Source organism: Carcharhinus amblyrhynchos, chromosome 1 (genome assembly GCF_965287045.1).
Source record: "Carcharhinus amblyrhynchos chromosome 1, sCarAmb.v2.hapA, whole genome shotgun sequence".
NCBI lineage: Eukaryota > Metazoa > Chordata > Chondrichthyes > Carcharhiniformes > Carcharhinidae > Carcharhinus > Carcharhinus amblyrhynchos.
Window position 1 is genome coordinate 126,537,114 of NC_137324.1, and position 20,977 is coordinate 126,558,090.

The window sequence follows — 20,977 nt, forward strand, 5'->3', positions numbered from 1 at the left end:
CCATTGAGCCTGCACTAACAACAATTCCACACAGGCCCAATTCCCAAACCCCTTAGTATCACTCTGCTAATCCCTCCAATATTGAGGAGCAATTTGGTATGGCCAAACAACCTAACCCACACATCTTTTAGAGTGCAGGAGGAAACCCACAAGGGCAGGGCAAGAACATGCAAACTTCACACAGACAGTCACTTGAGGCCAAAAAATAATTTATTCAAATCAATGATACCCGAACTGAAAGGTTATACCTACTGGGAGCAATTGAACAGGCTGGTATTCTTTTCAATACAACAACTTATGTGCCTAATATCCCTTTAACAAAGTATCCAAAGCCACTTCACAGGAACAATACGGAACAAGTATGACACCAAGCAACATAAGGATTAGATCAGATGACCAAAAGCTTGGTTCAAACAAAAACTAGAAAAGAAAAGATCAACTCAATAGGTTTAATAGGGTAGGCACAGAGATGTTTCCATTTGGGACCATAAACAAGCTGGTTACTAATAAATCTACAGAAAATTCAGGATAAAGAAATTTCCCCAGATAAGCACCTGAAGAGAAAAAATGCATAGCCACCAGGAAAGGGAGAGAGGTGGGGCTAACGGAGTTGCTTTTGCAAAGAGTCAGCATGGATGTATTTGGCCAATTGGCCTCTTTCTGTGTTGCAAACATTCTTTGACGCTATAAGAGTGGTTAGAATGTGGAACTCAAGATCACGGAGTCGTTAAGGCAAAGAGCAGAGAGATCTTTTTGAGGCAAAGCTTGATAAATACAGGAGAGCAAAAAAGTAGAAAAATATGTTGAAGGGAGGCAAGATAAGGTTTGTGTGGAACGTGAAAAAAAAGACAGACCTCATGGGTTGGATGATCTGCTGTTGTGGTACGAATACTTTGTAATACTGAAGAGGCAAAAGGAAGATAAGTACAGACTATACACCAGATACTATTATACGCAGAATAAAATAAATTGCTACGAACTGCAGAAAAAGCAGAACATATTGCTGATGGTTAATGTTTACTTGGCAACTGCTGGGATGCCAAATGTCACCACTAATTTGCAGTGAGTTATGATCAGTCCTTTGATTTCCCCAGTCAGTTCAGGCAATGAGTGAAGGGACATATGAAATTGGACAACTCCAGATCTGCACTTGTGCACCTAGTAACATGCTATAAACCCAGCAACATACTGCCTGCTGTGAGAAACTTAATACATAACTGTAGAACCACACACACAATGACTTTGTTAGTCATTGTAATACTTGTCTCAAACTCTGTGACACTATGATGGATAAAAGAGACATACCTTCTCAGTTCATTCATAACTTTAAAAGCTTTTTTCATATGACGAGGATTTACAGTCACTGGACACTGTTTCTCAGAAACATCATCCTTTAGATCATGGCGTTTATGTTGGCATAACTTTGTGCACCTGTAAACAAAAACGAGGATTAAATATCCAACAGGAAAGGTCTCTAATAGATTAAATGTTGCTATTTAGTTAGCTTTAGTCCCACTAAGACAGCAAATAATTAGCAATCCAACAATTAAATTGGCAATTGAACACATTTCCATAATATAACAACACACCAACAAGGCATTCATATGGAATTACACTGTTCCATTTTGTAAGGAATGATTAAAATGTATTTTTAAAATTGTGGGAAAAGATTAAAGCAAAGTAAGCCACCACAATCCAAATACCTGGCATTATTCTGACAAGGCTCAAAAAACTTCACAAAAAAAACAGAGCAGCATGATCGATTACCACTGTTTAGTGACGTCATCCAATATCTCAAGAAACCATTTAACTAAACACTGTGTAAGATATGTAAGCAAGAGAATAAAAACTGTAACGAAAAAGATTACAAGACTGGATACTCAAAAAGTAAGATGAATTTCATAATGACCAAGAATCACAGGAAAAGATTTCCAGTTACAAGACTTTTACTGTAACAAACTAAATTCAACATAAATCAAGCACTACTTGACAAATAACTAATTACCAATTAAAGAATAGGTACCTCCACATTAACTATACACAATCAAAATATTTTATAACATCTATTTTACACTGCACACTGAAGATATGTCACCTTGAACATTAAGTTCCAAACTCCTCCCAGCTTTCCAGAAAGCTCCCTTCTTCCTGCCAGTCCAACATGAGTCTTAAAGAGTGTCCTTTGAAAGTCATTCCATTAAGTCTTCAGAGTATCCCCAATTGGCTTCTGGCACCATGACAACTCCTTGTTCCTTAAATCTCCACATGTCCCATCTCTTCAAATGGAGAACCAGTTCTTACCAACATTCCACATGGTGGTTAACTAACAAAAGTATTTCCTCTACTTTTCACAGCTGTAACTGTTTGTCTCCCTCTCTGTATCATGGTGTCGCTGCATCTGTGCCCAGAAAACCAGCTGCCTTACACTAACTTCTCACAAATTCCCAGGCAGAGTGGAGGATTAAATATATTCCCCTGTTCAGGGCACTCTTTTCCACCTTAAATTAAAGGAAACTTAATGTGAAGTCTGATGTGTATGATAAGCTGAAACATCTGAGAACTGTTACCATTATCAGTTGATTAAATGGATTGTAACCATTTTTTAAAAACTTGTTCCGAGAATGGAATTGTACCTACATAATTAGTTGGTAGAAACGCATTCCTATGAGACCTTGGCACTTGTCCAATTCTGGCCATCTCACAAATTTACTGGAGTTCTATGAGGATGTGTCTAGGGCAGTGGATAGAGGAGAGCCAGTGGATGTGGTCTTTCTGGATTTTCAGAAGGCGTTTGACAAGGTACCTCACAAGAGGTTATTGCAGAAGGTCAGGGGACATGGAGTTGGGGGTAGGGTGTTAGCGTGGATAGAGGATTGGTTGTCAAATAGGAGGCAGAGAGTGGGGGTCAATGGGTGCTATTCGGATTGGCGGTTGGTGACTAGTGGGGTGCCCCAGGGGTCGGTGCTGGGGCCTCAGCTATTTACCATTTATATAGATGATCTGGAGGAGGGAGCCGAGTGCAGGGTGTCGAAATTTGCTGATGACACCAAGATTGGGGGAAAGGCAAATTGTGCGGAGGGTGTGGAGAGTCTGCAGAAGGATCTAGATAGTCTGGGCGAATGGGCCAGGAAATGGCAAATGGAATTTAATGTTGGCAAGTGTGAGGTGGTCCACTTTGGTAGGAAGAATGGTAGGAAGGACTATTACTTACGGGGCGAAAAACTGCAGCAGGCGACGGTGCAGAGGGACCTCGGGGTCCTTGTGCATGAGTCGCAAAAACCCAGCTTGCAGGTGCAGCAGGTGGTCAGGAAGGCGAATGGGATGCTGGCCTTCATAGCGAGGGGGATTGAATATAAAAGTAGGGAGGTCTTGCTGCAGCTGTATAGGGCATTGGTGAGGCCGCAGCTGGAGTACTGTGTGCAGTTTTGGGCGCCGCACCTGCGCAAGGATATTTTGGCCCTGGAGGGAGTGCAGAGGAGGTTTACTAGGCTGATACCGGAGTTGAGGGGGTTGAGCTATGAGGAGAGGCTGAATAAACTAGGCTTGTACTCGCTAGAGTTTAGAAGAATGAGGGGAGATCTCATTGAGACGTATAAGATGATGAATGGGATGGATAGGATAGAGGTGGAGAGACTCTTCCCGCTCAGAAAGGACAGTAGGACTAGGGGGCACAGCCTCAAGATAAAGGGGAGGCAGTTTAGAACGGAGTTGAGGAGGAACTTCTTCACTCAAAGGGTGGTGAATCTCTGGAATTCTCTGCCCGTTGAAGTGGTGGAGGCTGCCTCGCTAAATATTTTTAAGAAGCGGGTTGATGGGTTCTTGATAAGAGAGGGGATTAGGGGTTATGGGGAGAGGGCGGGAAAGTGGAACTGAGCCACAACAGATCAGCCATGATCTTATTGAATGGCGGGGCAGGCTTGAAGGGCTAGATGGCCTACTCCTGGTCTTATGTTCTTATATGCAGGTTAAAATCACCCATAATTACAGATATTCCTTTATCACATGCATCTCTAATTCCTGTTTAATGCCATTACCAAAATCACCACTACGGTTTGGTTGTCTATATACAACCCTCATTGATATTTTTTGCCCTGACGTTTCTTAGCTCTACCCACATAGGTTCCATATTGTCAGAGCTAATATCATTCCTCAGAATAGTCTTAATTTTCTCTTTAACCAGAAATGCCATTCCATTGTCTCTTCCTCTTTGTCTGTCCTTCCTAAATACTGAATACCTTTGGGCGTTCAGTTCCCATCCCTGGGCACCCTGCAGCCATGTCTCCATAATATGTATATATCAGACACATTTATATCTATTTGCATGATTAATTCATCCAATTTATTGTGAATACTCCATGTGTTCAGACACGACGACTTCAGGCTCATATTTTGAACATTACTGGCCCTGTTCCCATTATTTTTCATAGTGACCCCTGTTTATTCCTGGCTCTTGATTTCTCTGCCCATCACCTTTCTTATTCCTCATTCCATTTTTGTTTTTGTCCTCGATTTCCCCACCTTCTGAATCTTTGCATCGGTTCCCATCCCCCTGCCAGTTTAGTTTAAACCCTCACCAACCACTCCAGCAAATATTCCTTTCAGGCATCAGCCTTGCCCAGGTAACCATCCAGTTTCTACAGGTCTCACCTCTGTCAAAACTCGTTCCAATGCCCCAGGAATCTGAAACCCTCCCTCTCACACCATCTCTTCAGCAACGTATTCACTTATATATCTAATTATTTCTACTCTGACTAGCACATGGAACAGATAGTAATCCTCCGATTACTACCTTTGAGATCCTACTTTTCAACTTGCTTTCTACCTTCCTATATACTGCTTTTAGGACCTTATTCCCTGTTTTAGCCAATGGTGTTTTTACCAATGTCCACATGACCACTGACTGTCCCCCTCCCCCTTCAGAATGTCCTGTAACTTCTGACACATCTTTGACCCTAGCACCAGGTAGGCAACATACCATCTTAGAGTCCTGCTTGTGGCCACAGAAACACCTACCTATCCCCCTTATTGAATCCACTATAACTATTGCATGTCTAATGATTTTGCCCCTCCCCTCTGCAGCAGAGTCAATCATGGTGCAATGAATTTGGCTGTTGCTGCATTCCCCTAAGAGACAATTCCACTCAAAGCAGTATATCTGCTTTGCAAGGGAATGATCACAGGGGATTCCTGCACTGTCTGCCTGGTCCTTTTGCTCTCCACGGCAGTCACTCATTCCTTCCTGCTTTGTGGAGTGTGGCCTGTGGTATGACCACCTCTCTATACATGTTATTCATGATAGTCTTCACCTTACAGATACTCCTCAGGTGTCCTCAGCCACTGCTCAATCTCTGAGGAGCCACGGCTGGAGATACCTCCTGCACAAATTCTGACCTTGAGCACTCAAAATGTTCTCAGCCTCCTACAAAGAGCAGTAGGAGCACACCATGGCTTTGAGTTCTCCTACCATGGCTTACCTCTTTAATTTAAACCTGATGCAAGATACTTAAAATTAAATAATATTTTGTGATTTTTCTCAATGACCTGGATGAGGAAGTGGAGGGACGGGTTGATAAGTTTGCCGATGACACGAAGGTCGGAGGTGTTGTGGATAGTTTGGAGGATTGTCAGAAGTTGGAACGTGACATAGATAGGATGCAAGACCGGGCGGAGAAGTAAAAAGGTCACTACCGGCGCAATTAAAATCAAGAACGGTCAAGGTGCCAGGAATTGTTGTATACATAGAATCCTACAGTGCAGAAGGAGGCCATTCAGCCCATCAAGTCTGCACCAACCACAATTCCACATAGGTCCTAACCCCATAACCCCATGCACTTACTCTAGCTAGTTCCCCTGATACTAAAGGGCAATTTATCATAGCCAATCTAACGAATCCACACATCTTTGGACTGTGGGAAGAGATCGGGCATGCAGAGGTCAGCAACCACAGTGGTGATGGGTGAATGGCACTTAATACAAGTTAGAACAGCGAGCAATATATTTTTGAACAACTTCAAGATTACTGATGAAAGAAAGAGATCAGCCAGGACTACGCTGAATTAGTCAAGTCTGGAGATAACAAAACAAGCATCTGAGTTTCAGCGACAACCAAAAGACAGGGGTAGACCAAGCAATGCTATGAAGGTGGAAACAGGCAGTCTTTATGAAAAGAGATATGTGGCTCGAAGTTTATTTCAGGTGAAACTCAAGTAACTCACTTCCTGACTCCCATCTGCCAGACACAAGTCAGGAGTGTGATTGAATAATGTCCAGTTGGCTGGAATAGTGCAGCTCCCACAACACTGAAGAAGCTTGACACCAAGCAGCCCCCTTGAATAGCACCCCATTCACACTGTCTCCATTTGCGCAGTGGCAGCAGTGTGTATCATTTATAAGATGCAATGCAGCAACCTGTCAAGGCTCCTTTCAACAACAGCTTCCCAAACCTTCCGTCAACTAGAAGTACAAGGACAGCAGGTGTGTGGCAACACCATCATATACAATTCCCCTTCAAGCCACACACCAGCCTGATTTGGAAATACATCACTGTTCCTTCACCAATGGGTCAAAATTCTGGAACTCCTTTCCAAACAGTAACGGGAGTGTATTTACACCAGATGGACTTAAGTGGTTAGAGAAGGCATCTCACCACCATGTTTTGCATAACAATTACACAAGGGTAATACATGCTGGTTTTGCCAGCAATGCTCACATCCTATGAATGAATAAAAAAAAGGACACAAAAGCTCAAAAACAATCTGGTTTTGCTTCAGGTAGTTGCCATGGAGATGGATTCAGTCAGTGGTTGGGAAAAGGAATTTGTGGCAGGAAACAAAGATAATAGCTTCAACCTTCTTAATATTTATTTAGAGGAGATTTCTGTTCATCTATTACTATATGACAGACAAGGAGTCTGGCAATCGACAGACAGTGGAGATGTGAAAAGATAAAGAAATGGTAGTGATGGTTGTGTAGTAAAAGCATCTGATCAGCTTACACATGGAAACAGATGCTATTTTTGGACAATGTCACCGAGGGTATGGATGAGAAATAGCGGGAAACCAAGGATAAATCCTTGACACACTGGAGGAGACAGTGAGGGAGCACAAAGACACTGTCACTGATGATCCTCTGACTAGTATTGGAAAACAAGTATGGAACCAACCATGAGGACAACAGCAGGGACAATGGCTGATAACAGGTTCAGAGGGGTGAGAAGGAATAGTTTACCTTTGTCCCAGTCATACAGAATGTTATTTGTGACTTTGATAAGACTTAATAAAAATGTTATGATGGGAACCTCAGCTATTCAATTCTGGGATACGTCGAACATTCTTTGCTCAAGTCCTACTTCAGCTTCCTTCATCATCTCTTTCTTTGGTACACAGAAACACAAAAACTACAGCACAAACAGGCCCTTCGGCCCACAAGTTGCACCGAACATGTCCTTACCTACTAGGCATACCTATAACCCTCTATCTTACTATGTCCCATGTACTTATCCAAAAGTCTCTTAAAAGACCCTATTGAATCCACCTCCACCACCACTGCCAGCAGCCGATTCCATGCACCCACCACCCTCCGAGTGAAAAACTTACCCTTGACATCTCCTCTGTACCTACTCCCCAGCACCCTAAACCTGTGTCCTCTTGTGGCAACCATTTCAGCCCTGGGAAAAAGCCTCAGAATCCACTCGATAAATTCCTCTCGTCATCTTACACGCCTCTATCAGGTCACCCCTCATCTTTCATTTCTCCAAGGAAAAAAGACCGAGCTCTTTCAACCTATCCTCATAAGGCATGCCAACCAATTCAGGCAACATTCTTGTAAATCTCCTCTGTACCCTTTCTATGGCTTCCACATCCTATCTGTAATGAGGCAACCAGAACAGAGCACAGTACTCTGTGGGGTCTGACCAGGGTCTTATTTAGCTGCAGCATTATCTCCTGACTCCTAAACTCAATTCCTCGATTGATGAATGGTACTCCAGTGACAGTATCGATGCTGTTTCCTGTACGCCACAAAAATTGAAAATTTGCTTCCGATTTTTATCCCCGCTCACTTTCACATGGTCCACCTCCAACTTTTCCCATCCTTGACTTCCCTATCTCCATTTTTGAAGGTAGTGTAAAACGTCCACTATTGGCAACACTTCTTCATACCATTTTCTGAAAGGACTCTATTCCATTTTCTCAGTTTCTCCTTCTCCATCACTATGTTATGACAATGCCACCCTTCTATACCTGTGCTTCAATATTTCTTTTATTAAACCCCTCAACATGGGTTCCCTTACTTCAGCCATATTTTAGCTCTTGCCATTTCCCCTCCCAAAGCCACAATAGGCTCCCTTGGAGCTGACCTTCCATAAACTCCACATTCAACAGATCATCCTCTGCCATTTCCAACTCCAATCCACCAAACATATCTTCCCTTCCCCCATTCTGAAGAAACTATTCCCACTGCAATGCAATGAGCCACTCCCCAGTCAACCAAACCCTCTTCTCCTTGCAATGCGTTCATTCTAATGCAAGCACAGGAAATAAAACACTGATCCTTTCACCTCCACCCTTCCAAGATCTTAAACACTCCTTCCAGATGAAACTGTGATTTACTTGTATTTCTTTCAATCTAGTATACAATATTCACTGCTCACAAAGTGATCTCCTTGACTCTAGGAAGTTCAAACAGACATCAGGCAACTGCTTTGTGGATCAGCTCCATTCAGACCACAAACATGATCCTGAATTTCTGGTCATCTGTCACTTTAATTCCCTGCCTCACAACCACGTTCACTGCTGTCTTTGGCCTTCTGCATTGCCCCAGTAAAGCTCAACATAAACTCAAACAACAAACTCGATTGGACATTTATGAAACAGTGAATTCAACAATTTCAGAGCCAGTTTAGTGAACAGTAGCTGTAGATAATGATTATGCTATTTCCCCATCCTCTTTCAGCCAATAATTTTAGTTGCCACCACCCCAAAAAAAAAACACCCTCTTGCCTTGCACAATCATCCCTTATTTCATTTAGTCTCTCCTGCCTACCACCCTTTCAACCCACTACATCTACATAACATCATTAATATAAACATTAACTCGGTTTCTCTCTCCACAGATGTGGCCAGTCCAGCTGGTACTTTCCAGCATTTCTTTTGTATTTTGGATTTCCAGTATATGGGGTTTTTTTGTTAAAAGATAACAACTCTATCCATATCTGCTGCCAGAACTGTAGAGATCCATGGCAAAAATAAGAGTTAAATTGCCAGGGAGACATCACAGGAGATAATTATTATTCATTGTCAGTATCCTTAAAAGTTACTTGAACATTTAATGTCAAAAAGAGTATTATTTTGTGATCATTTATTGCATGTTAAATCTCTACAGACTCGCACTATTAAATCCTTTACCAAAGTCATAGAGGATATAGGAAATCACCACATGGAAATTATCTGGCCTGTACAGATGCACGCTTGAAGCCCCTCATGCTCCTCTACACTTTGTAATTTTTCACAAAGCTGTGCCATCAAAAAAAAAAGTTTCTTTTAACTTAGTCAACTCTTTTTCAACAGGTCATCCTGAAACTTTAAATATAGTAAAATAAATTCAGGATTCATTATCATAGTGGAGGTGGTGGGAAAGCACTCCCCTTCTCTCCCAGTATTCCAAAGTGATCTTTCCCCCTCCGCGACAACTTTGTTCACTCTTCAATCACCTCCAACACCCTTCCCAGGCAAGCAGACAAGATGCGACATCGGCCATTTCACCTCCCTCCTTCCTACCAGTCAGAGCCCCCATCACTCTCTTCCGATGAAAGTGATCTACTTTAAATTTATTAGGTTGTATCTGCTGCTCACAACGTGGTTTGTTCTGCACGGGGGGAAGCAAACGCAGATCAGGTGATCGCTTTGCTGAACTCCTCCGCTCAGTCCTCATGCTTGAACACAAGATTCCAGTTACTTGTCATTTTACTTTCCATTCCCACTCTGACCCCAGCACTCTACACCACAGCAAAGTTCAACAGAAGTCCCAGGAACATCACCTAACTGCCAGGAGGCCTGAAACATACATATTTGATTTTATCTCTGCCGCATAATTTTGCGCCATTTTGACTCTGCTTATATTGGGTGCAATACAATTCCAATATTGTGCAAAGCTACACCCTGAGTCTCCACTGGGCCAATTAAATTGGCTGGACACTTTGCAAACTTAATATTCAATTCTATCTGATGTTGTGAGAAAGCAATTGATCCTGCTCACTCTTTCAAAACATTAAACACAAGTTGCATAGGAGTGGAACATGTGTAGAGCATCTTAATTGCAAACTCAGTATAAGCTGGCAGTAAAATCTGGGTGGATCACTTGGCTGTGCATCATTTTGAGTTTAATATCAGTAGTGTGCTAGCTGTCTATATAGATCCCTTTTTTGTGTGAAAATGTTTATGTATTATACATGCAACAATCTGCTAGACAGAGAAACACCATTGCAGCTAAACTCCATCTTCAAAGCTCACATCAGTTCATTAAGCTTTAAAATTTAATTGCTAAGAATTCTGAGAATAATTATTGGGTTTTTTCTGAAGGAAAGTAGGTTAAAATACATTTTCAATCACATTTAGCATCTAACATAAATAATGTCTTTAAAATTTTGAATGAGGATGCACCTTTGCCATTAAAAAAATGAATTGGTGCTATTTCCCTCTATTCTCAATGGATTGTTCCACTGATGTCATAGTTTAATCTTATCTATGTGTTGATATTTTTCACTCTCATTAACACTCACTAGGAAAAGTGATGCATGTATAAAAGTGCATTTCTTTTTTAATGTGTATTTTTCAAAATTTTAAAATATGCATGATATTCATGTTTTGCTATAATCATTCTTCTTTCAATTGTCATAGCCTCCCAGCACTCCTCTCATAATCTTTGCTTGATATTAAATGTTTTGATTTAAATGCACCGGCATGATAAGTTGGTAGCATTCGGGCATCGAATTCAGCACAGTGCAGCCTCAAACTAACTCCACAATAGCATGCATTGTCAGACAAGTCTCACACACAATTGTCCATTATCCTTTGCAGTGGATCATAAACCAAGACTTATGTGGCAGGACAAGAATACAAGGGATCGGAATTCATGATTCAGCTATACAAAGCTCTGGTTAGACAACACCTGGAATTCTGTGCAGAGAGAACAGGGCTCACGTTTTGAATCTGGGAGACTCTTTGCCAGAGCTGAAGACAACTGGAAATGGGATGAGGTTTATACTGGTGCGGTTGCTTGCAGTTATGGAGCTGAGAGGACTGGATAGGTGGCCAGCAACAGATAGAACATAAAAACGTAAGAATTAGGAGCAGGAGTAGGCCATCTAGCCCTTCGAGCCTGTCCTGCCATTCAATAAGATCATGGCTGATCTGAAGTGGATCAGTTCCACTTTCCCACTTTCTCCCTATAACACTTCATTCCCTTGTCTATCAGAAATCTATCTACCTGTGACTTAAATATATTCAATGAGGTAGCCTCCAACACTTCAATGGGCAGAGAATTCCAGAGATTCACCATCCTTTGAGTGAAGAAGTTCCTCCTCAGCTCTGTTCTAAACTGCCCCCCTCCTTATTTTGAGGCTGTGCCCTCAAAAGCAAGGGGGAGAGTGACAAAAATGTCATGGACAAAAGAACAAAACGAATGTAAATGGTGGTGATCATGGCTACCCTGTCAGCATTCCACAGGGACCATGTCCTCTGGAATACACTGGTCTATTCTTCCATCACCCCCTTCCCACAGGACCTTCTGAAGTAATTGCAGAAGGTTTAACATCTGCCCTTTACCTCTTCACCATCCAAGGGCTAAACACTCTTCAGGTGAAGCAAACGCTTCACATGCACCTCTTTTAATCTGGTCCATTGCATTCACTGCTCTCAATGTGGTCTACTCTACATTGGAGACTAAACGCAGACTGGGTGACTGCATTGCAAAACACTTTTGATCCATCTGTAAGCATGACCCAGGCCTTCCTTTCGTTTGCAATTTCAAAGCATCACCCTGCTCTCATATCCTCATGTCCATCCTTGGCCTGCTGCAATGTTCCAGTCAAGCCCAACCCCAACTGGAGGATCAATACATCTTCCAATTAGGCACTTAACACTGAGTTCAACAAATTCAGCCTGTGAACTCCCTCCTCCACCTTCACCCCATTTCCATCATTTTCTTTTCATTTCTTCCACTAATTAATCAAGGACAGTATAATCAAGGACCCCAAGCACCCTGGACATGGTCTCCTCCACCTCCTTTCGTCAGGAAAAAGATACAGAAGTCTGAGATCATGTACCAACCAACTCAAAAATAGCTTCTTCACTGTTGGCATCAGAATTGAATGAACCTACCACATATTAAGTTGAGCTTTTTCTACTCCCTAGTTAAGACCGTAACACTACATTCTGCGCACTCTCCTTTCCTTCTCCCCTACGAACGTTATGCTTTGTCTGTATAACGCAGAAAACAAAACAATACTTTTCACTGTATACCAAAACAAATGAAAATAATGAATCAAATCCGATTCATTTTTCTATTCTCCTTTTTCTTTAATCCCACTTTCCATCTTTTTTCTCTTATCACTGTCTCCTCTCCCACACTCCATCAAGGCCATCTCTTATTTGTTCCAGGTTATTCTTTGACATATTGCTTACTTACGTTCTGCCATTAACACATTCTGATCTCTTAATGTGCCACTATCAGCACCCTTCTCAGCCATGATCACCAGCCTTTACATTCTTTTTGTCAATCCCTTCCCTGCCTCCACCTATCACTGGCCCTCTATCCGGTTCCTACTGCTCCAACTCCCACCTCATCTCAGCTGCAAACATTTCACCCTACTTGCAGTTATCTTCAGTTCTGACCAAGAGTCATCCATGCTCAACATGTTAACTCTGCTCTCTCTCCACAGATGCTGTCAGACCTGCTGAGATTTTCCAGCATTTTCTGTTTTTGTTTCAAATTCCATCATCCACAATAATTTGCTTTTAACCTGTGTAACATAAACAGGGCCTAGTTTTATGGCTGATAAAATTGGATATCCTAAATTAAAGAATTGGGCATATTACAAAATCAAACAGTCAAACCTCAAACAGGCCAGTTGTACAATACACAAACCTGTCTGGGCCTAACTCATCAACCTCCTATCAACGGTCATTGCACCCTACTGAAACTTAGCAGGAGATCATTGCACCCCATTGAAATGCACCAGCCTGTTGTTAGAAGCCCAGGTCGGGCCAGACTTTCTGTCGCCAAGAGTTCCTGTAGTTGGCTTCATAAGAACATAAGAAATAGGAGGAGTAGGCCATCTAGCCCTTCGAGCCTGCCCCGCCATTCAATAAGATCATGGCTGATCTGAAGTGGATCAGCTCCACTTTCCTGCTTTCTCCCCAAAACCCTTAATTCCCTCTCTTATCAAAAACCCATCAACCCGCGTCTTAAAAATATTTAGCGAGGTAGCCTCCACCACTTCAACGGGCAGAGAATTCCAGAGATTCACCACCCTTTGAGTGAAGAAGTTCCTCCTCAACTCCGTTCTAAACCGCCCCCCCCCCTTTATCTTGAGGCTGTGCCCCCTAGTCCTACTATCCTTTCTGAGCGGGAAGAGTCTCTCCACCTCTATCCTATCCATCCCATTCATCATCTTATACGTCTCAATGAGATCTCCCCTCATTCTTCTAAACTCTAACGAGTACAAGCCCAGTTTATTCAGCCTCTCCTCATAGCTCAACCCCCTCAACTCCGGCATCAGCCTAGTAAACCTCCTCTGCACTCCCTCCAAGGCCAAAATATCCTTGCGTAAGTACAGCGCCCAAAACTGCACACAGTACTCCAGCTGCGGCCTCACCAATGCCCCATACAGCCGCAGCAAGACCTCCCTACTTTTATATTCAATCCCCCTCGCTATGAAGGCCAGCATCCCATTCGCCTTCCTGATCACCTGCTGCACCTGCAAGCTGGGTTTTTGCGACTCATGCACAAGGACCCCAAGGTCCCGCTGCACCGTCGCCTGCTGCAGTTTTTCACCACGTAAGTGATAATCCTTCCTATCATTATTCCTACCAAAGTGGACCACCTCGCACTTGCCAACATTAAATTCCATTTGCCATTTCCTGGCCCATTCGCCCAGCCTATCTAGATCCTTCTGTAGACTCTCCACACCCTCCGCACAATTTGCCTTTCCTCCAATCTTGGTGTCATCAGCAAATTTCGACGCCCTACACTCGGTTCCCTCCTCCAGATCATCTATATAAATGGTAAATAGCTGAGGCCCCAGCACCGACCCCTGAGGCACTCCACTAGTCACCATCCGCCAATCCGAATAGCACCCATTGATCCCCACTCTCTGCCTCCTATTTGACAACCAATCCTCTATCCACGCTAACACCCTACCCCCAACTCCATGTCCCCTGACCTTCTGCAATAACCTCCTGTGAGGTACCTTGTCAAACGCCTTCTGAAAATCCAGAAAGACCACATCCACCGGCTCTCCTCTATCCACCGCCCGAGACACATCCTCATAGAACTCCAGTAAATTTGTCAGACACAACTTCCCTTTAACGAAACCGTGCTGCGTCTGCTCTATCAAGCAATTCCCCTCAAGATGCCTCGCTATTTCCTCCTTGATGACGGATTCTAACATTTTACCTACAACAGACGTTAAACTAACCGGCCTATAATTCCCTGCCTTTTGCCTGGCACCCTTCTTAAACAACGGCGTAACATTAGCCGCTTTCCAATCTTCCGGCACTTCCCCGGAATCCAGCGACGTCTGGAAAATAACCACCAAGGCACCACTATCACCTCTGCCATTTCTTTCAGAACCCTCGGATGCATTCCATCCGGTCCTGATAACAGGTTACATGTAAGCAGCAGCATGGAGATGGATACCTGAGGGCGGACCCTGGTGTCCTGTTAGGCAGGCATCAAGAAACCCACTGGGTATTGGAACCCCCTCCTGGGACCTCTTTGGCCGGAAGCCGAAGTAGTTTCTGGTGAGGCAAGCAGGCAAGGGATAAAGGAACACACTTGCAGACACCAGAAAGAGAAGACTGGAGAAGACTCGATGAAGGAAGCGACCCTTGACTGTTCAGAAGGCTGACCAGAGGAGGAGGAAGGAAGAAGCTGCCATCAAGACTCACCTTTGTGACGAATGACCAGAGGGACTCAGAATCGAGCCTGCAGTTTTAGCCAAACCATCTTTGCGGGTAGTATATCTGATTTTGGGGTATCCTCTTGTTTTATATGGGTAATTTAAGAGTTAGTAGTGTTATTGTTAATAAACTTTTTGAACCTTTACTTGTGTTTGTCATTCGTCCACCTTGCAAATAAGGGCACCGGGGTAAAACATTAGAATAAGTAAACTGGTCAAAATAATCAGAGATTTTAAACATTTCAACACCTGGAAATACCATGAACAGTTCTGGGTATCAATTCTCAGGAAGAATATTCTAGGATGTCATAATATAGCCTTGAAGGGATTGCATCATAGATTCACCAAATGATAACTGAACTCCTGGGGTTAAATTATTAAGAGGGCTCACACAACCAGGGTTGTATTCCTTGGAATTTGGAAGGTTATGCGGTTGTCAAGAAATTAAGAGAAACAGGCTGGGAGAAAAACTCTTTTGCTGGTTTAAAGGACGCTACTGTTTCTTGTCCTGTTCAACTGGCACAGATGTCCTGTTGAGAATAACGCACCGGACCAGGCACGCAATGACTACAAAAGCCCATGAAAGGTTAAGTGGGCAACTGTCAACATAGCGAAAGATGCGCACTATTCCTTCAACATAGCTCTGGTTTTTGTGGTCAATTGTTCAAAGCACACTGAGATCACTTCATCTTCTGGCTAACATTCCTCCATCAAGCACAAACAAAACTAGTTAATCATTAATCTCATTATTCTGTGGGTTCTTACCACGTGCAAATTGGCTGCTGTATTTGCTTAGAAAGCAATATTAGGTGTGCCTGATTATGTGTAAACCCATTATAAGCCAAGATACATGATGTCTCATTATTTTACAGAACTGCTTTATACAGACTTTTCTCTATTGCAAATAGTTAACCCAAGAGCTTTTCTGTCATTCCTTGCTCACGTGTAATTTGCATGTGGTTTGCACTATATACTCTCAGGTAGGCAGTTTGAGAAAAGACTGGGAGTTGTACGTGAGGGTGTATATACATTTTCAAACTTCTAAACTTCAAAACTGGCTCTTATGACACAGAATTTTGACTCTCACTTCATAGGAGTTTTTTTCAATGCCTGCTGTACTTCTACTGTGAAACAAGGGAATTAACTGTTAAATGCACCATAGAAAATTAGGTGCAAAATTTGGTTTCCATACAGTTCACCAACAGTTCTGTTAACAATGCAGGTGCTAATGAGTTGTGAGAATGGAACATAGTAATCTTGCAAACCAAAAGCAAAATAATGACTACGCAAATCTGAAATATAGTAGGAACATGAAATGCTGGAAATACTCAGCAGGTCAGGGATCGGAGAGAGAAACAGAACTGGGAGCACATAGGAATCTAATGGTTTTTAAACAAGGCAGGGAAAGGCATAGGTGGGCAGAAGGGAAAAAACAAACAGGCTTCAAGGCAGGACTGATCAAATGACAGAGTTATGACTCAAAATTTTTCAACTCAATGTTGACTTAGAAAGATTGTACTGTACCTCAGCAAAAGGTGAGGTGCTTTTCCTTAAGCTTACATTAGAACAGCGTAGGAGGACAGAACCGGCATGGAGAATTTAACTGACAGGTGACTGGAAGCTCGCATTCCTACTTGGGGACTGGTCTAAGTTGCTTGGCAAAGCAACTACCCAATCTGAGTTTCACCTTCCTCTTGCACATCGTGGGAATCACATTGCAAGCAGGTGGAAGGTATGTGGGGCCTTCAATGGTGAGGAAGGAGGAAGTATAATTGTAGGTACTGCATCATCAGCACTTGTATGAGAAGGAGACAGGTATTAGGGGAACTTTGGTGTCAGAGGGAACAATCCCTATGAAATGTCCAAAGATGTGCAGATTAGGTTGACTGACCATGCTAAATTGACCCCAAGTGTCAGGGAACTGGCAGGGTAAATGTGTAGGGTTACAGGAATAGGGGCTGGTTGGGATTGTGGTTGGTATAGACTCGATGGGTTGAATGGCCTCCTTCTGTACTATAGAGACTCTATCTTGAAAGGAAAGGGTGGGATAAAGATGTCTTGGTGGTGGCATCAGGGTGACCAACTCTCAAATATTTAAGAGTTTAAATTACAGAACAAACAGCATCCTGGCATCATGCAGCCCCAAATCATGGGCTTTTATAGGGGGAAAATCCTGTAAAATAAGAAATGACTATTGACCCTGGGTGGCATGATATTACAAAGGATGATCTGTTGAATGTAGAGATAAATGAAGTGCAAAGTGAGGGCTGGGGGAATGCTACGCGGGTGTTGGAGGGAGAGAATGGAGTGAAAGTAGACATCCAAAAAGCAGGGCATATCAGATGCACTGGTATGGAAAGTTGCATCAGCAGAACTGGTGCAATGGAAACAGAGAAAGTGGAATAGAGGTCATGTAGGAAACAGGATGTGAGGAAGTGCAGACAGTGCAGCTGTGGGAGTCAGTGAACTTACTGGAATATTCAGCAATTACCTAAATTTCTGCAGATAGGCTGAGAAGTGAAGGAAGGAAGTGATGGGAAGAGTCAAAGATGAATGAGACAAAAGGTGAGAGAAGGGTGGAAACCGGAGACAAAGTTGACGAAATTTTCCAGACCTGGATGAGGGCAGTCATCAGTGAACCATGAAAGGAGCATCAGTCCCGAGTAAGACTGGAATAAATAACTTTCCATAAATCCCACAAAAAAAAATAGGCAAATCTCAGGTCTATACATGTTCCCACGGCAATACCTTCTACATGAGAGAAATTAAACAACTTCTCAATGTGATAAAAATTTGGCCAGGTGGTGGCGGATGGGAATCAGTAAGGCCTTTCTGTTCAAGGAAGAACTAGTGAGCTCTCAGACAGCCTCGATGAGGGATGTTGATGCACAATTACTGGATGTCCATCGTGAAGAGCAGACAGTTAAAACCAGGCAAGTGGAAACTGAAGTGGAGAAGGAGATCAGATCGGTCATGGATGAAGATGGGAAGTGATTAACAAGGGGAGGTGGGAAAAAAAATCAGTTCTTCAGGATTAGAATAAGCCGAAAGAACGGGCCTCTACGTAGATTCTGGGAAGGAGGTAAAAGTGGGCTGTTTGGGATTGGTGTCGAATGAGATTGTAGACTGTGGAGGGAAGACCTCCAGAAGAGACGGGGTCAGTAACAGCCTCAAAAATGGTTTCATGTTCAGTGGTGGTTTCATGGTCCAATGGGAGCAGCATTTCTCATCTTTTGATTAAGCACTTTTGGGTGTTCAATTTCACATCATAACCGCAGCCCCAATATTTTTGGGCTGCAGCAATTGCTAATAACAAGGCTGCTATTCCCTCTTGTACCTCCATTAAACCCATCTTCAGTTTGTGCATTACCAAATCTTTTCTTGTACCATCATCCCCTTGTCATACAATTCTTGTGCCTATCACATACCTTTGTGTGTTCTTTACTCCCCCATTTTCCCTGTCTTGTTTAAAAGCTACATCTCCAAGAACTCCCAGCTCTAACAAAGAATCTCTTTCCAGAGATGCTGCCGAGAATTTCCAGCATTTTGAGAGTTAACTTGGGGAGGAGGGATAGACGTTTGATAGTCAACCCTTTTTGTAAAAAACAGATGGGGAGAAATATGAAATTGACTTAGTAAGTGTAAATTACAACTGATAAAAATCAATAACGTCCTCTTTATGCCACTGCCCCAGAAGAACTGAAATAGAACCGAAGACCCTCCAAACAAGCTCTGCAGAACTGCTTCAAATCTCAGTACAACAGATTTCCATTAGCTTATTTCAGCAACCTTCAAAAAAAATTATATATTCAGAATTATATTTACAGCTCGCCTCCAATTTACTCCTTACATCCTGAAATGACACCTTTTCAAAGAAATTACGTGGGCCAGATCTATGAGTGTTGGCAGACAATTGTAACAAAGGGGTATGTGTGGGACGAGATGTCATCATGCAACATCTCCACGTGCATCCAGGATCAATGGACAGAAATGAACAACCCATGCAATTTTGCCTCTGCCTAATCGAAGGTTGCTGAAATGACAGATAGCACCACAGCCAAATCACTAAGGCAAAGATCAGTTGACTCAATCCAGAAGTTAAACCAGCACCCCTGCAGTCAGCCACAGCAACATTACATTTTACATTTGACAGGGAGAAAAATTAGGCTACAAAATAAATCAAGTGCAAATGCAATGATCTTCAAAAAAAGGGCATGAAAGGGAAATACAGACAGCATTTTTTGAAAACAATGTAATACAGAGATTTATTAAGACAACATGATAAAATGCAGTATAAGGAACCACAATTAAGATAGTATGCCAATTATACTAATATTCTTGTCTGTACATAGTTCATCACATCAATTGCTACACCCTATAATTGTACTGCTCTAAACATCCCCACTAGACATAACTAAGTTCAGAAGAGCAAAAGTCATTATACAGGTGCTCCTTCCCCCCACGGTTCAAGCCAATAGCACAAATAAACCAAATATCCAACACTGTGAACACAGAATTTCAGTAAAGCAAAATGCAGCTGCATTTAAATTTAACATACTCAAGGCTAAAATTCTAGTCAAAATACATAATCGTGCCATTTATTCAATACAATTACTGTTAAAAATGATACTCTGATCTTCTCCAAAAAGGTACGTCACCGATTTTTCAAACGGTTAAATTTTTATTGTATTCATGAAACGGATTTTGCAGCTGCCCCCCGCGAAACAGAACAAGCTCAACACGATCTTCTACGTTTGACTAAGATTTTAACACTAACCCTAGCACATCCCCTCATAACAAACACAATGTAACTACTGTATATATGCAACAGAATATTCACTATAGCAACAGCTGCCGCACATTCATGGATAAGTCCTCCAAGCCTCTCCTTCCCCCTCTCACCAAAAAGCATTTCCAGTGGACTTGTGTCCCAATCTTCACCTCTCTGCCCCACTGCATACACTTCTATAATTAACAGCATTTCTGAAACAATTGTATTGCCGTGGCGTTTTAAAATCTCGAGCTTGCGCTTCCACCTCAGACCCTACTCTTTGCATTTAGAAGTCTTTTCTATAGCCCAGTCCACTCGCGTGGGTTTCCCCTGACTGGAGAGCTCCCCTATTCCCTTCAGTGAGCAAGGGAAAGACTCTCACGATGAGCAGAGGCCACCCCTAGGCCGAGGTGTTTCCACCACCCCCCCCCCCCCCCCCCCCCTCTTTAGCCGGAGTTCCCCACTCCACCCCAGCCCGCCCCTGTGCACGCTGAGTGAGTTGAGCTGTGCTGTCTCTTGTCTTGTCCTCCCCTAGTTGTGACTGGAGTCACACACACTCACATCTGCTGTATCTCCATTGTCTCCTCCGCCTGTTGCCGACTGCGCAGAGCCAGCTCGGCGCGCTGCACCATGCCACTCAGGGACGCGTGCGACTCTCCCCCATTCTAGCGCCCGGCCAGTTCCCGCACGCGCTCCATTGTCTGCCCGGGCGGTCACTGGGGCAACGCCCGCCGCCTCCTCCTCCTCCTCCTCCTCCTCCTCCTGCTGCTGCTGCTGCCCCTTCTGTTGCTGCAGCAGCACCACCTCCCTACTCTGTCCTGCCTGTGTCTCTGAGCTCTCTCCACCGCTCAGGGAGAGCGGACAGGAGCACAAGAGAGGCGGTGCTTCCTGCAAACCATCTCCTCCAACACCCCACAATGCTCCGCGCCTTCAGCTCTTTCTTTCTCTCGCTCTCTCTCCCCCCGAAAAGATGTAGTTGCCTCCCCCATTTCAACTTTTATTCCGCTCCATACTAATGTTTACCTGGT

The 20,977-nt window shown here is 43.2% G+C and overlaps 1 protein-coding gene across 1 annotated transcript in view; it reads right to left on the reverse strand.

Annotated features, from left to right (window-relative positions):
* Positions 1-20,670, reverse strand: part of LOC145344853 (kelch-like protein 2) — a 104,111-nt gene extending 83,441 nt beyond the window's left edge. Inside the window, exons 1-2 of the mRNA XM_080192096.1 lie at positions 20,511-20,670; positions 1,306-1,431 (exon numbers count right to left, since the gene is read on the reverse strand). Of these exons, the coding sequence (XP_080048222.1) occupies positions 1,306-1,431; positions 20,511-20,581 (197 nt within the window). The 5' untranslated portion in view covers positions 20,582-20,670. The remainder of the gene's footprint in view (positions 1-1,305; positions 1,432-20,510) is intronic.
* Between the last annotated feature and the right edge of the window lie 307 nt (positions 20,671-20,977).